The 16,964-nt window shown below is 32.7% G+C and overlaps 3 protein-coding genes across 7 annotated transcripts; 1 reads left to right on the top strand and 2 right to left on the bottom strand.

The window, feature by feature from the left end:
* The first annotated feature begins 305 nt into the window (after positions 1-305).
* LOC100650278 (pre-mRNA-splicing factor 38) lies at positions 306-1,923 on the top strand. The gene is made up of 3 exons (XM_003395760.4): positions 306-835; positions 1,017-1,384; positions 1,465-1,923. The coding sequence occupies exons 1-3, from the start codon at positions 672-674 to the stop codon at positions 1,836-1,838; spliced, it is 906 nt and encodes a 301-aa protein (XP_003395808.1). The 5' UTR covers positions 306-671; the 3' UTR covers positions 1,839-1,923.
* Positions 1,854-4,982, bottom strand: LOC100650152 (vacuolar fusion protein MON1 homolog A). The gene is made up of 7 exons (XM_003395759.4): positions 4,557-4,982; positions 4,048-4,370; positions 3,725-3,968; positions 3,336-3,620; positions 3,072-3,262; positions 2,882-2,984; positions 1,854-2,798 (listed from the first exon to the last, which is right to left on the bottom strand). Exons 1-7 carry the CDS (start codon positions 4,827-4,829, stop codon positions 2,658-2,660), a joined length of 1,560 nt encoding a protein of 519 aa, XP_003395807.1. The 5' UTR covers positions 4,830-4,982; the 3' UTR covers positions 1,854-2,657.
* A 579-nt stretch (positions 4,983-5,561) lies between these two features.
* Positions 5,562-16,497, bottom strand: LOC100649410. Of its 5 annotated transcripts, XM_020863203.2 has the most exons (9): positions 12,860-12,985; positions 12,343-12,469; positions 10,863-10,999; positions 10,640-10,764; positions 10,306-10,445; positions 9,155-9,366; positions 8,734-8,968; positions 6,823-7,070; positions 5,562-6,480 (listed from the first exon to the last, which is right to left on the bottom strand). In XM_020863203.2, the coding sequence occupies exons 1-9, from the start codon at positions 12,968-12,970 to the stop codon at positions 6,250-6,252; spliced, it is 1,566 nt and encodes a 521-aa protein (XP_020718862.1). In that variant the 5' UTR covers positions 12,971-12,985; the 3' UTR covers positions 5,562-6,249. The 5 variants fall into 5 exon arrangements, with proteins under 5 accessions (XP_020718862.1, XP_003395801.1, XP_020718865.1 ...); XM_003395753.4 differs by lacking the exons at positions 12,343-12,469; positions 12,860-12,985 and adding an exon at positions 16,342-16,497; XM_020863206.2 differs by lacking the exons at positions 8,734-8,968; positions 9,155-9,366 and adding an exon at positions 9,952-9,975.
* Between the last annotated feature and the right edge of the window lie 467 nt (positions 16,498-16,964).

A 16,964-nucleotide genomic window follows, 5' to 3' on the forward strand; every position in this document is an offset into this window, starting at 1 on the left:
CTGAACATATGAGAAGAGTGAATTCTGTAATATAATTTAATAGTATGTCAGAGTTAATGTCAAAATAACTTACATACTTTTTCACATGATACCGGATTGTATATACATATTTTCGTAATGACGTGATAACAATGCTGATCGTACCTCTTGAATTTACCGTACATATTTCCTTTGAAACGTGTTCAGGCATTTTTTAATATAAACTGAAATTATATAAAGGGAACTCTGATTACGTACTATTAGAAACCCATGAAATACTAGCGATAATATAGTAGCATTAACATACGGATACACGTTTTGCAGAAATGGCCCAATTTTACCTTTTAGTAAAAGTATACTACTTTCCTTGCTCTGATTTCTACGATTTTGAAAGTTAAATGACTGAGAAAGACAACGATTACTTGCGATTTTGACTTGATTACGTTTTTATTAGCCTCCTCTTGCTTCTATCAAGATCACTGTGGAATATATTCCTTCGTATGTATGTATATTTTTTCACAAATATTTGAAGGAAAAATTCGTTCAGTTTATATTCATATTTCAAGCAGGCTGTGACCCATGTGAATTATACCGTTATCAAAGAAATTCCCTATTAAATACATTCTATTGCCACCTACATTATCATTTAAAGTATGTTTTGAAAATATTTCTAATCTCTGTGCGATTTGAAAATGGCTAATAGAACGGTAAAAGATGCGAAATCTATTAGAGGTACAAATCCACAGTATTTAGTAGAAAAAATAATTAGATCTCGAGTGTACGATTCGAAATATTGGAAAGAAGAATGTTTTGCTCTGACTGCAGAACTTTTAGTAGACAAAGCCATGGAGTTGAGGTTAGTAAATGTTTGTTGTCGAATATATGCTCAAACAAATCGTTTTTCTTTGTGCAATCCGTTGTCCAAGTATGCTTGCTGTTGAAACATATTTTATTTACAACTCTTGTCCATGCTCGATATTTTTTAATAATTTATATCAAAACATAACCTATTGTGAATAAAAACAAACATATTTTAGATACATAGGTGGTGTATATGGTGGAAATGTAAAACCAACACCATTCCTCTGTCTAATATTAAAAATGCTTCAGATACAACCTGAAAAAGATATTATAGTAGAATTTATAAAAAATGAGGAATTTAAATATGTCCGTGCACTAGGAGCATTATATATGAGATTGACAGGATCTTCTTTAGATTGTTATAAATATTTGGAACCATTATTTAATGACAATAGAAAGTTGAGAAGGCAAAATAAGCAAGGTAAATTTGAATTGATCAATATGGATGAATTTATAGATGATCTTCTTAGGGAAGAAAGATGTTGCGATGTAATTTTACCAAGAATACAAAAAAGACATGTTCTTGAAGAAAATAATGAATTAGGTAAGTCTTTTAAATTTATAAATGAAAATATAAGTATGAATATAAAACAAATGTAATTTAATGTTTCTTATATATTATAGAGGCAAAAGTGTCTGCATTAGAGGATGATATGGATGAAGGAATAGAATCTTCGGAGGATGAAGAAATACCTCCAGTCAAAGAGGATACTCGCAAAAGGACAGATGATCATGACAGGGACAGAGATCGTCATAGAGACCGAGATAAAAGACATTCACGTTCCGATAAAAAATCTGACAGAGAAAAGCAAAGATCGAGAAGCAGGGACAGAGACAGAGATAGACGAGAACGTAAACGGAGTAAATCTCCTAAAAGCCATTCATCTTCGCATAAAGACAAGGATAGAGATAAAGACCGGCACAGACGAGACGATAGAGATAGGGAAAGAGACCGAGATCGAGATCGAAGACGAGAACGTGACAGAGCTAGGCATTAAATTAAAACACCAAGGTATGACAAATGTTTTACAGGATAATTTACTTTTATAACTATCAGGTGAATAAAAAAACATTATTGATACAGCTCTTGAATTCTTTTTATCGTATGTACCGCACTTCGATCGCGATTAACAGCAGTGTGTAACATATACAAGGAATAGTTTTGTATTAAAATTATAGCATTTATCGATATAAACGCTACACAGTAGCTTATAATACCCGTACATTACATGTTGTAAGTGAACGTATTTGTTTCTTTTTAACGTTATACTATTCGCTCTACCTGGAATCATTACTTTTGACTTAATAAGGTCATGAAACGATGGCTGTTGCTTTTACTCTTATTTACAAAATTTCAGAGAAAATTTATCACTGTGATTGTTAATAAAGAATTGTTCCACAATTTATAAAGTTACGATTTGCTTGTTAAATGATATAAAAAGATATTGTACTGTAAGTAATCTGTTTTTAACAACACAATGACAAGTTTTCTCAAGCACCATGTAATAAAATAAGTTGAGAATGTCATAGCCTGTCTATAAATGTACTCTACATTACATGCGTAATGTCTTTAAATATATACATACATATGTACCTTTACAGTACCTTTCATAATTAAAAAACAGTGAGCAAAGTACATTATCAATGCATGAAAAACACGCGAATGCATCTATCTTGAATGCAGTAATTTTTCCTTAACGATTTATAGTTCATCGGATCAATGTAAACAATTATCAAACGATGCATCTCACGTCAATTCAAATTATATCCTTCAGATAAACACTTTTATGTCTTTTTAAAACTGATTATATCGATTTTTAAAATGTGGGTGAATTTAAAATAAATAATCTTTCTTCCTCTTTTTTTATCCACTTTAACAATTTACTCACTGCCTCAATTGCATCAGGTTTTGTTACAAGTGGTTCAAATGTAACATATAATTCAAAACCTAGTGTTACCTACAAGATACATACGTGTTAGTTGCATACCAAATGTACTGTGATAACTTTTACTGTACTACATATCATATAATTAAACTTACCCATGCTAACATGGTTTCTTTATCTAATTGCTGAAATATAAGCTTCAATGGTCGATTGGGACTGTGTAGCCTGTGGTGTAAACATTGATAAAGCCCCAATAATCTATCAAAGAAAAAACACATATCACGCAAGTTTGTCATTATTATAATTTAGTTTGATTATTTTACATTTTTTAAATGTTGCAATTACCGTTCTATTTCTTCGTCTGTTGTATATGGAGGTTGAAATCCAGGACTCCAAAATTGTGCCGTGCTTCTACACTTATATAAAACGTGCCGCATTTCTGGCAATCCAATGTCAGCAGTTTTAATCGGTAGTTTATTCATGGACTCATTAATTGCTTCTAGACAATTCGTTCGCCTTAATTTTTCTACAATTTTCTATAAGTAAAATTTCTTATTATTTCTTATGTTGTTTTCTAAATACTTTATAAAGTTTCATTATATCACCTACTTGTTTTGCTTCGGAAAGAACAAAGAACACATCTCTATCAACTGTGAGCAACAATAAGCATGCCTGACAATCTTCAGCCAAATACGATACATGTCCATGCATATACCCATTGGCATCAAACTTTGGTAGACATATCGGTGTCCAGCTCTCAGCAGTCTTAAGTGACTCTGAACTGTCGACCAAATTTTGTATTATATGTAAATCCACGGGATGTAAAAAAAATTTGTTCATTCTGACTAATGTTACCAATTGATTATTAGCTAGTAGTATTGCAAATACTAAATTCTGCAAAATTTTATATTCCTTTGATTAGTATAATTTACAAACACAGCAACATATTTTAATATAATATTCATGTCCAAATTTTAACGATTACAGCACTGTAATACCTTTATTTTACCGCATGTTTGAATGATAGTTTGCGTGATAGAACTTCTCATTGAGGGGAGTAAAGGCAAACATTTAATGGCTCCTAGAAAAAATGCTGGTTCTCTGTCCATAAAGTTTAATAAGTGATCTATCAGTCTTTCACTACCAGTTAACAATCTTCTTAAGTCAAAATTTCTACGTTGATCATATACTCTAGTTAACTGTGACTGGGTTAACACAGAGATTATTTGATTATATACATATCTGTAACATAACATTCTTTAATCAAGTATCTTAAAAAAGGATGGCATAAAGTATTACTTGTTCTATTATAATTACATACGTTAATTGTAATGTAAGTTGAGGTACGCTTTCAAGCGTTTTTGAGACTGCAACTAAAATTAATGGACCTTTAACGACAAATACAAAGTTAGTATCTCCTGCATGAACAGATCTAATCATGTCACTGCCTGCTTGGACAAATGAAACTAGAGCCTGCATGACACCCATAACTGTGACTAGTTTATCTTCTGAACTATATCTAGAGTATATGGGTTTCCCTGCTTGGCTTAAAATAAATACATGTTTTTTTTGTGCTAACCATGTTTTACAACGTAAAGGGTCTGAATCAATGCTACTTTGACCTAATCGTTGTGTAACATCATCCTAAAACATAAGAAATTAATTAAGATGAATATACTTCGTTAAAATGGTTAATGTAATTATATAACTTTTATCAACACTTCCGATTAATTTCTATTAATTATTAAAAATAACTCTTTTAATTGCGTATACTTTTTCCGGATTAAAATACATTTATAGTGTTTCACAAATACAGGTTATGAAACGTACTAATTCGGAATCATCAAGCGAATTTGTTTTTTGAAGTTCCCGTGAACTGGACGTGGTGGGCGTAGTTGGAATGTCTTGCACATCTTCTTGTATCTCTGAGATAGTGCTCGTTGTGCTTTCTTTCATTTGTCTATCGTCAATACTATTGCTCATCTCCTGCTCATACTCCTCAAAACTGTCGGTAGTGACGAGCATCGTTTCCGCAGAAGCACCAGGTTCAATACCTGGCTCGGGAATCCCATCATCGATAGTAGCAGACTCTTTCGCAGCCATTTTTATAAAAAAAATACTTCCGATCTGCCACTATTTTAAAATTTCTTTTCCCGATTGACATTTAACAGCGATCCATGACGGATTGGCCGCCATTGTTGAATCCGTCTTATTTGGGACAGGACGGCACGGAATTGGACGGAACGCACAAACTGTTCAACACTATTGCCAACTTAAGTAAATTAAAAAAATCACTATATTAGAGTTCACGAATGTTAACCGATTACATTGTTAGCTGGCCACAAAACAGCATCATATTTCATGTTTATAATCATGCTCATATTTCATTTCTATAAAATCCCAAATGTCTTCTTTTTATTAGATGCGTATGAAATACTGATAACCGATGACATATTTATTTATTTTGGGCACGTACTATTTGATAGGATAAAAATGAAGTGTCTGGCACAAATGAGCAAGCAGATAAGCAAAAAGCTTATTCTATGAGCCCATGTAGAATTTTCTTTTTACTTAGGTTTATGTTATTTCCTCTCATTGAGCTACATTGTTGACTGCAACTATAAAAGTCTCATATTATAATTAACAGATTGTCAGTTACAAATATCTTAAGATAGATTCCACTGTCTTCACCATTTTGATCTTAATTTCTCCCAAACTTAATTTTGCTCCATCTACAAATCTTTTTCCAAGAACCGACAAGGAAAATTAACGAAGCATCAACTAAATCTCACAACCTACAATTGTGAACAAGGAGGCTAAAAATAATACATCATGTCTCTTTTCGGAAATATTATTTATTGTTTTGTAACAATATAGACTTTGAAATCAACGATTGTAGAAAAGCGAGAACTATTGTGCATTAAATTAAACCACTATGTGGTTACGAACAAAATGTTTTTCATAATACTCTGATACGAAATAGGCAATCAAGCGATATGCAAGTTGTACCTTAAACTGCATAAACAGGAATTATCGATACTACTATGTAGCCAGTTATTAACGCATATATATATATGTAACTGAACTATATATATACATTGCCAGTTTTTGATCGATAATTTCTACGTTATTGACATTGTAATTACGTTCTGTGTAGAAGTATACGTCCGTTGTACACCAACTGATCGATGAACATGAGTCACGACCCGCCCATTTGTAATTAGACTAGTTTGCACACATAGGAGATTCTCATTAATCTTATAATACATAATATGTCGCTTCTTTCCCTCTTATTTAGATATCAATAACAATTGAGATTCGATTATTGGGCTACAAATATTTTCATATGTCTTCATATACGCGAACAACCACTAAGCAGCACAATTATGCGTACATAAAATATTTTTGTTGAATCCTTGATATAGCCTATTTCTGGTATTTCGATCGCGTTCAAACATAAAATCATTGTAAGAGATTGGGATTCATTGACAAATTCATCGACGTTGGTGCAACTAATTCTAATTTAAGGTTTAACCATGATCTCATATTCTGGGAACGCAATCTCAGCACCACCAAATGCTATGTAACACACGCTGTGCGAAGGTTGTACTTTGCCGATTGTCATAGCGCCTTCGTGCAGTACGCGGCCAGCATAGAGTGGCTCTCCGTCTTCTGATTCACCAGATGGAATTGCGTTGTGAGGAATGTTGTTTCCGGTTGTTGGAACCCACATTGGGTTGCAACCACAGAGAACCTGAGAGAGAACAGTTATTAAGTTATAGTTATTGTTTGATACTAATTTAGTATTTTTATCTTATTTATTAGCTTATTTTTTTATGCGAGTTAATCCTTTAAATACGGCTATCAACGATACAAAGTAAACGACGAAACCAATATTTCGTGAAACACGGCTATCATCAATGAGTAATGTTAAGATTTTAATTAAGAAGCAACGATTTGACTCCATTTTATATCGTATTCAGTTTTGCTTTTTCTTTCTTTCTTTTTCTTTTTCTTTTGTGCGTTTCGAGAGAACAATTTACAAAGATCTCTCGTACTTAAAGGATTAAATTGCTTCTATTCTCTTCTATCCTACCTGATAATCAGTCTTTCCATGTTCATCACCGCCCCAAGCCACATAACATACAGAGTCTCCTGGCTTCACTTTGCCAGGTAGAAGAGCACCCTCGTGATAGGCTCTGCCCACGTACAAGGGTTCACCACTTATATCTTTTCCTCCTTCGACTGCACCTGGAGGAATTATTCCACCAGTTGCCTCACACCAACAGAACTCTCCTATATCCATGACGCCCGATGGTGGAGGTGGGGCCGATGGATTCACGTCTAGAAGCAGGTGCCACAGAAACATATTAGCCACAGATGGTCAGGACTTACTTCCTTTGTTATTTTTTATATAAGATTAAGGTAGCGCTTTCCAACCATTACTCGAGTGGCATCAGATTTTTCCTCTTCTTCTTTATCATGTGTGTTAAATGCATATATATAGGCGTCTATTATGTTTTTATGTTGGATAGCACTTGAGAAAGAAGTAAACAATGGTATTAGGAAAGCAAATTATAAAAATTCTCATCTCTGATTAGATACAACATCTCATGCTTCGTACAATTAAAAAACAATGCACGAAATTCGAGGAAAATTATGATTTATGACGTTGATAATGTTTACAGTAATGACACGTGTGAAGAACGATGAACGCATACCAAATGATAATGCGAAAACTTATTATGAGTTCTCTCCGGAATGAGCTTTCACGATGTTTTCGGCAGAATTATTTAATATAATAAATAAATCGACCATGGGATGAATCACATCATAAGCAACTATTAGATTTAAGTTACGACAAAAAGAATGGGGATCGATCGGGAGGAAAAGGCATTTAAAGAATGATGCGTCTGCACTAATCTGCAGAAAATGAGGATATGATGACCTCGGCATACTTTGTTGTACATGCGGCTATTAGGGTCTTGTGTAATAATATGGCTTGTATTCCGTGCAAATATGCATGTGCATGTAAATGTGCATATAAATAGCCATGAACATATTGAATCAAGGCAGTTACATTTATTACATTCATCGAAATTCAAGTACTATTATTTATTAAAAAATTATAATTATATCTCCTTGTGGGTGTAGGTGCTTAACACATTTACTGTATATTGAAAATCTTAGAATTCCTATAGATATGTACATAGATACGTGTAAAGATTAACAGAATCTCTAACGTTTAAGATGTTCAATACAACTTGCAATGAAAAGTCTTGCGAAGTAGGCGTGTGACATACAGTAAACGTGTTACTGTCATTACTTCAATTACGACCGGACACGACAATTGGCGTGCTAACTGAACTAAACATTTTCAATCGAGAACATTAATTTGCAGGCAATCGTCAACGAGGTATAAGGTACGATTTGTTAATGCTCGATGCTCTTCTCTACCACATAACTATATAATAATAAAAGGTCATTTATTTTGAAGGTAGAATTTAGAATAGTATAGGGATAATAGTTATAGTAATTCTGTAAGATCTAATAGTAAGTTTTCAATTATTCGTTGTTTATAGTAAATAAGCTGGATCGGTGAAGCGTTAATTTTAGCATTTGCAAGCGAGAAGGGATCCGTTGAAAAGAAAGGAGGCAGAAAATATAACGTGCATCGTGAGAAATAACATTGCATTGATAATTACGAGAAGCAATTAGTGGCACCGACACCCTTATCCTCGAACTCCCATTAACATAATACTCGTATAGGTACATCTACAAATAAAAAAAAGTAGGATTCGTATAAATTACATATTCTACCGAATATTCATATCTATTAACTATAAAAAAATCCTACTTTTTATTATAATCTTCAAGATAATGAGAAACCAAGCCTCAACACCCACAAATGATCCGTCGGTCGATAATTTCTATCACCAAGGATGAATTGAAGCAGAGAAACAAAAACAAAAAGAGAAAAGAAACGGATATTTAACAGGCAAATTACTTTTGTGGGGTGGATGGGATGGATACTGCGCGGTTCGAAGTTTCCATTTGCCGGTTGCTCCCCAACCGGTACGCACACCCACGTAGCTCACGCCAATCGGCTTAGGATCTTGCCATTCCATGATCACAGGACCATTAACATCACCAGCCCTGACCATGATACGACCATCGAGCCAACAAATCGCGAACTTCTTCGTTTCGTTCTCGTTCAGCAGATTTGGCGTATTCACGTGCACCTGTCGGTGCAAAATCAACGTTTTAACACGAAACCCGAACTCTCGATCTTCCTTTTATTTTGTATTAAAGCAAAGAAAAAAGAGTTTGACGAAACATCAAAGATTACTAAATAACTGTTTCATTTGATGAAAAATTAAAAGAACGTCGTAATCAATAAATGATTTCGAGTTTCGTAAATTTCGAACCTTGTCGGGTTGTTTGCGATCGTATCTGATGATGGATGCTGAGTTTTCCCAACCCCCGAGCATGATTTCGTACATCGGGCTCGAGTCGCCTTTTTTGTTGGTCAGGGCGATGTGCGCGTTACTCTTAGCCCTCACTTCGATGAGGACCGAGCCGCTCCTTACATTATGAAATGTGTAGACTAACTCATTCCGTGTTGTCAAGGGGCCATGTCCTTATAGGAAATAAAACATTTAATTTCCAATCAGGATTTGGAAATGAATATTTTTCCTTCTCATTCGCGTTCATTGTTCCCCCAAATTTATTTATTATTCTTATATAAACTTTCAACATACACGTGGCGATAGAATATGTTGGATATACGTATGTACTTACATATTTTCCACTTTCTATATTGCTATAACGATTTTACCATATAGCATATTCGGCTGATAGGATTATCAGCCGTTTCAATTATAAGCTTGGAAATATGAGTGCTTTTGATCACACTGCAGCACAATACAAGCGTGACTCAACTACACGTGATCTATGATTCTTTTCTCGTGCATGTGTCCTTCCAATCAAACGGTGTCCAATTACAAAAACATATCTTAATATACAATGGGAATATTTGTATGAAAAATATAAAGCAATATAGGGGAACATATAGAATAATGTAAAAAAGTGTTGATGTGAAATTCGACACCATTCGAAGTAAAGCGATAAACGTGCTAGGATAAAACATATTCGAGCAACAGATCTAAAAGCCTAAAAAGGAACAAATATTGTTTCTCGAGGTTTCGTATACTTTACGTACAACGATTTTGACCACCTACACATATGGCTGTATGGGCGACGATGCATTAGTAGAGTCCGTCCGAAATTCCATAAAATACCAGCAAGAAAATCGTATTAATAAATTGAGAATTAAAATTTAAGCACCCTTACATGTGATTTGATAAAAATTGTAATATTTTGTAAATATTTTCCCAAACGGAACACGGATTTACAAAAGGATTTGCTTCTAGAACACTAAAATATGTGCGACAATATTGTTACGACTCTACAAGACCTATATGTAGACATTAGCTACGATAAATCTACCTAATGTATAAGCAAAAAAAAAAAGGAGTTTAAGAACATGGAATACGACGAGAATAGATAATAATTTTACCTTCGATTAACCATTCACCGGATGCACCCCAACCGGTGCATACCCCGAAGTAACCGATTCCGAACGGCTCTGGATCGGCGTACGTGAGAAATGCGCTTGGTTCGCCCTCTTTACCTACTGAGATAACACCATCGTCCCATCTGGAAGAAAGAATTATGTAATTATTATTATGAATTATGTAAGAAAGAATATTGTATTATTACGAATACACAAGATGTATGAAACATATTTATTTCAGGTTTCTAAAAACAATAAAGAGAAACAAAAAGATATAAGAAAAGATATTCTCACATCTTGTGGTTAATAACTTAATAATATAGTTAACGCTACCCACCTGATCCAGAATCCACGCGTTTCATCAGCACTCAGGATACCAGGTGTATCTGCCTCGGCAACATCGGGTTTCGTCCTATTTTTACGAATTACAGACTTGCTGTTGCTCCAACCACCAATGAAAACCTGTGATTTTAACACGCACGATACATTCGACTCTCGTTTGTTTATTTGAGAAATTTTATAATAATAATTAAACAAGTTTATTTTTCAATAATTTTTACCTCGTACATAGGCTCACCCTCGTGGGGACCCGTTGTAAGTGCGATATGGGCATCGTTTGGTGCTTTTATCCGGAACTGAAGTTGTCCGCTCGCGACAGGATAGAAATTGTATTCCAATTTATCCTCAGTAGAAAGAGCTAAAAGAAAAAAGAAAGAAATTCTTAGACATTTATTATACATTATAATATGTAATGTAATGATATTTATATACATTTGTCCACTTTTGATCATGTTTATTATTATTATTATTATTATTAATTAGTATTATTAATAATAATATCTAATAGTAATCGAGGATAACATTAATAATGACTTTGATAAAAATTTAATTGAGCTGAAACTAGGTCCAGCGATCTTAAAAATCAGTTGAGTTAAAAAAACTGGCAAAGGATTTAAAATCCTCTTTAGTCGAAGAAATCCAGACGCCCAGACGTCTGGACGCCAAGACATCCTACATCGTACACCGTGATGTACGAAAGTAGGACAATGCAGGAGTTTCATCGATCAATATATCGTGAGCTCGCGACATTTTCGAGTCTAGATCGCCCCGTTGTACGTTTCGCGACTATAAATCACCTCTAGCGATCGATGATTCACGATTATAATCACGATTACCCAACATTCTCTATAGAAAAAGTTGATGATAGTTTTTCTTATTCCAAGCACGATCACTTGTATTTAACGAGCATATAATATCAAAAATATTAACTGACAGAGATTAATGATTCATCTTATCAACAGTATCGATTGTTTTTCTACATTCAATGCAACTCTATATAGTTCATGATATGTAATATAATATAATAGAAGTCTGTATCGATAAAAAAGAAACTTAATTTTCAGCTTTCGATCTTCAAGCTCAGTCTAATACAATTCAAGACATTATTAACGAAACGTTCGTTTTCTTTTGTAGAAATGGAACGATTCCAGTCGTCTAACGTTTAACGAGTGATCATAAAATCGTTTAATCTTTTCATTTTTCGATCCAGCTGCGAACGATTTTGTCGCACGACCATAAATTCAATTTGTTCATTGATGTGTTAAATTAGCTTAATGTCATCAATGTTATTTTTCATCTTATACATATGCAGCTACATTCGGAGAATTTACGCTATAAACACACATTTCCATAATGAGATACATTGGCCGGAAACAGTTAGATTCAGTTTGCTTTTAAATTATAGTCTTATACAGTTGTTCTTCTGCTCGAAGAACTGCAGCTGCCTTCACTTCTATACGCTCCAGAGAAACACCTTGCGTAATAAAACATGTGCTCTAACTTTGTCGAATTGTTAACGCTGATTATCTCTGCCAACATTCAACAGACGCTTCTTTAAATTTTTTTTTAGATTTTGTAAAAGATATACAAAAAAATTGGTCTTAATTGAAAACTTAATCAATATTTATTGGTTTTCGGAATTTTTCATACTTGATAATTATTGAAAATTATTAGTTTTTACTTATTAGGTTGAAAATTTACCTGGAAATTTGATTAACGACAGCAACTGAATTCCAAAGTCTGTGAAAATTAACGCTAACAGGATTGTCTCTATCAAAAGGTTCCGCCAAAACGTGCGCCCGGAAAACATGCACATTCTACATTGACACTGACAAATTATCACAATTGTTAATAAATTGTTTATCTCTTCGTAATCTATTTCATGTTATTTATCAATAAACAATTGATATTAATTTCGCTAGAAAACTGCTAACCCTAAAGTGCAAGTAAATTCTTTCCTAATTGAACACCATCGCAAACAAACTTCAATTAATTCAAAAATTGCATAGATCTTCTATTATCTTCGATTCGAATTTTAAATGTTGAATTTTTATTTAAATATCAAGTAATAATCCATGTGACACTATATTGCTACGCTGCAGGTATACTAAAATTACGTTATAGCACGCTTTTCATTAATCGTCTTTCCGTTAAGTAAAATGAACTATGGACTATCATGACGATGATCCACGTACGAAATGACCGTTGTTACACCTACTACTACTATCGAAATGTTCTGTAACACGCGACAACAAGAATTTGCTGGACGAACGCAATGCTTATAAATAGCGGCTTGTGTCACAGAGGCCATGTTCGTTGCTGACATCATTGTGTCATCGTCAACAATTTGAATCACATCAATTTTTGAACATCATGAATCAATCACCCACATTCCATCTTTCACAACAACAATTTTTATCTCATACTTTACTATGCTTTAAGCCTAAAATTGTCTAATAACTTTTTAGATTTGCTTCAAGATTTTCTGTACGATTGCTGGTCTCTTCATTAGCATTTTCTTAATGTAAACTAGCTATAAAATAGTTTAAACGACAAGGCGACCATGAATAATAGAAAGTTCCATTACGCGAGGCCGAGAACGCCATTGTGATGATGTCATTAATAGTTTGATGCCAATTACGTACATACTTCATATAGCGGTACTTCGGTGATTCAAAGTGATCAATGTGCCGAACTTTTACGTCAAGAGTAATCAGTCAAAGAGTCACCTCCACATTCGGATTAGAAACAACGAATCTAGGAATATTGCGACATCTCACACCCTTGATAATATTTTCTAATTATCTCTATTTTCATAAATATCGTTTATCTACAGTTGCTATTAATAACAGACATAAAAAAAAAGATTAAAATAAGAAAAAATCATATACTTGTTAGAATAAATGTTTGCTTGTATGGAATAACCTATATGTACTTTTACTGTGCAAAAAGTTTCTTGAACTTTTTCCATTTACTTATTTTTACATTATTCTCGATTAGTTCTAGGATATTCGTTTTGTGGGCAAAATTGATTGAAGTACCAGATGTTCTATAAAAGAAGTGTTACGCTTTACGTTGGCAATTAACATAATAATGAGAAAATTAGAGCCATTGAGCCAATTTCAATTGCACAATGATGATCGTTGGTTGGTTCCATCGTTTTGACGTTTATTACCGTATTATTCCAGTGCTTTCATTAACATGACTCTAGAACCTATTTTAACGTATAATGTAGCGAATATGACTTTTTACATCTAATTTTACTAACTTTACTGGATCCATTATATCATGTTCTATCATTTATAGCGCAAATGCATGGTTGCCAATAGTTTGACGATCATGTGTCCAGTAAACCTCTTAGTGTTCATTCGTGTTTTACTGTCATTGACCTCGCATAGCAACTCTCTTCCTTTTGCTAGCAAGCTGGACCGCGCTTCCTAATGGAAAAAGTATTCACATGTACCAGTTAAATTTAAAAACAAATAAAAATTTCTATAATTCATCTTTATATAGAACTTGTTGTAGAACACATTATATAGAAAGTAAAATTTCAAATTGTTTCATACATATTTATAATGAATATAATAGGTATATATGTACATAAAATTTTTCTATAGCATATTCCTTTTATATTTTTTCTTTTCTTTCCTTGAATAAAGAAAATGTATTAAAAAAGTATAATAATATTAAATTTACATACAAGGTACAGCAAATACATGATGATATATCGAAACGAATATGGCGATTTCCGAGTTCAAAAAAATTAAGGTTTCTACAGAGATTTTAGAAAACTTGAGAAAATAAGCGAGAACAGTAGAATTGCACGTTACGAAACAATCTAGAACTTATGGTTGGTTGCACAAGAAATCCTGCAGAGATGACGTGATACCGGAATTATGAAAATTAAGGTTGTGTCACATATGAAACAGTACTGTTATGATTTTGCAACCGTAAAAAACTTCCTTCAGAGAACAAGAAATCTGATTGAACGTTATTTTTTAATTGCGACTGTTTATGCATTTACAAGATACATATTTAAAGTTGTAAAAATACACAGATCACGTAAAATATTACATAATATGCAAAAATGTATCAATTATCCAAAGTACTTATTACACATGTACACATTATAACATATACATATTTACCAGATAAAATAAATCTCTGCTAAGATTCCACTTTTGTATGTAGCGTTGGTAAAAATACAAATTTATTCTTTTATTCCACATTTCTATTAACATTATTCTATTATTATAAAACTCATACTGATAAGATGTTCAAACTTTCACCAGACCTACAAGATTTAGGTTAAGCGAGGACATATTTGTACTTTAATGGAACTAGCACGAAGTTGTATAGATTCGTGAAATCGCATTGTACATAGCTAAAAATGCCGGCCGGCCGGTTTGTCAAACCGGCACAGCCGCACCCGTATACGCTAAATATACTAATTTAACTAGACGCTAGAAAATAAATTACGTAATAAGACATTCTCCCGTAAACATAATTCTATTCTTCACCATTTCCTATAGATCCCTAATCGATAAGGTAGATATTTCAATATCTACTACTTCGATAGATATTCTCGAACATTCGACGATTCCTTTCAATGAAGTGAAAATATTGTTCGCATCTATTTACCATTTTCCTTTCGTTTCTTTAGATTCCTTGGTACAAAATTAAACATGATTATTGAAGATAATGTGGAATTATTATATTAGAGGGATGATATTTGCAAGATCGAGCTATAAGGGTAAATTAATCATAGCGTCGCGTGTTTCTGAGAAGTGTTATGATACATTAGAAACGAATTCGATATTAGACTTCCACGATAAAAATAGACGTGATCCTTTCAAAGTCATGCGAAAGATTTTCGATCATATTTCACACCTTCTTTCAAAATACATATTATTTTACGATATTTATTACGACGATATATATAATAATAATATTTATATAACGTTATAGTTGTGTCAAGTGCTACAATTGTTACAAGTAGTGGCAATGGCATTTATTAAATATGTTGTTACATGTTATACTACAATGCATTATGTAGAAATGAAAAGTAGGATTGAAAAAAGTTAATGTTCTGTAAAAAAATTATTTTCTCCGCAGTAATTAACACGTATTTACTTAAAAGATATACAGTTTCAAAAAATATTTCAGGATATTTCCATCAAACAATCATGATACGAAACATGAAAAATATAGTTTTTTTGTAAACTATTTTTGGTAAAAATTATAATGCCTAATTAAATATAACATATTTCGAATTACACGAATACAGTATATTTCTAATTTCTATATGTTAATAATTATCTCAGAAAATTAGTTATTCGAGGTATCTTCATAACCACGTGTATTTGTATAAGTAGAAGATAGTATTTGTATTTTTTATTTTTTCCTATATTCCTTATCTTTTTTACAAGGAAAAAAGTTATAATTTTAATAAGTAAATATTAAATAAGTAAATAAGTAAATATTAAAAAATTGTATTTCTAAAATGTCAGTTAACCGATTTATCATGTTTAATCATTTATCATGTTTAATTATTTATGCAAAAAGGGGTTTCTAATATTAAATACGCAAAATGTAACTACAAATGGAGATAAATTAGAAAAAGTAATAAAAAAATAGAAAAAAACACGTTAATATTGACTTAGCGATATAATTTGTTGATATAAAAATGCAAGTACTTACAAATAGCCATAGTGTTCTTCCAAATACAGACAAAATCAAAAATCACTGTACTACGTAACAATCACCTGCTCTTCGCGAAGGTTGAATTCGTACTGCGACGAAATGCGTCGTTTTGGCGCTTTACGAACGTAGACCGCTCGCGCATGCCCAATACACATACTACAGGCGCAAGGTCTTAACGCCAGTAATTTGCAAACGGTAGTCAAACAAATACGATGAGTCATAAACTACTGATAGATGTTCATTTTCGGATGTAAACTGGTCAAAAAATTTGTTTAGAACTGCAGATGCGGATAAAATATTTTTATAAAACGTAAAAATGCGTATTTGTCATCTATAAATAGGGCAAAAGACTTAAGACAAAGTTAAATTTTTGAATCTTTGAATTCAAACATAACTTCCAAATTTGTTAAGTATCAATGCAATACTTAAAATGATCATGCTGTTTACTATAGTTATGCAATTATGTGGGCAATTCGACAGACGGTGAATAATTCAAGTAGTATGATTCATAAACTCCAATTACTTTTTAATCATTATATGTATTAACAGATACAGTTCATTGTAAGTGACTTATATGTTTGTTAATACAAATGGCATTAACGAATTAATTCTTATTGTAC

The sequence above is a fragment of the Bombus terrestris genome, chromosome 5, assembly GCF_910591885.1.
Source record: "Bombus terrestris chromosome 5, iyBomTerr1.2, whole genome shotgun sequence".
In the NCBI taxonomy this organism is placed as follows: domain Eukaryota; kingdom Metazoa; phylum Arthropoda; class Insecta; order Hymenoptera; family Apidae; genus Bombus; species Bombus terrestris.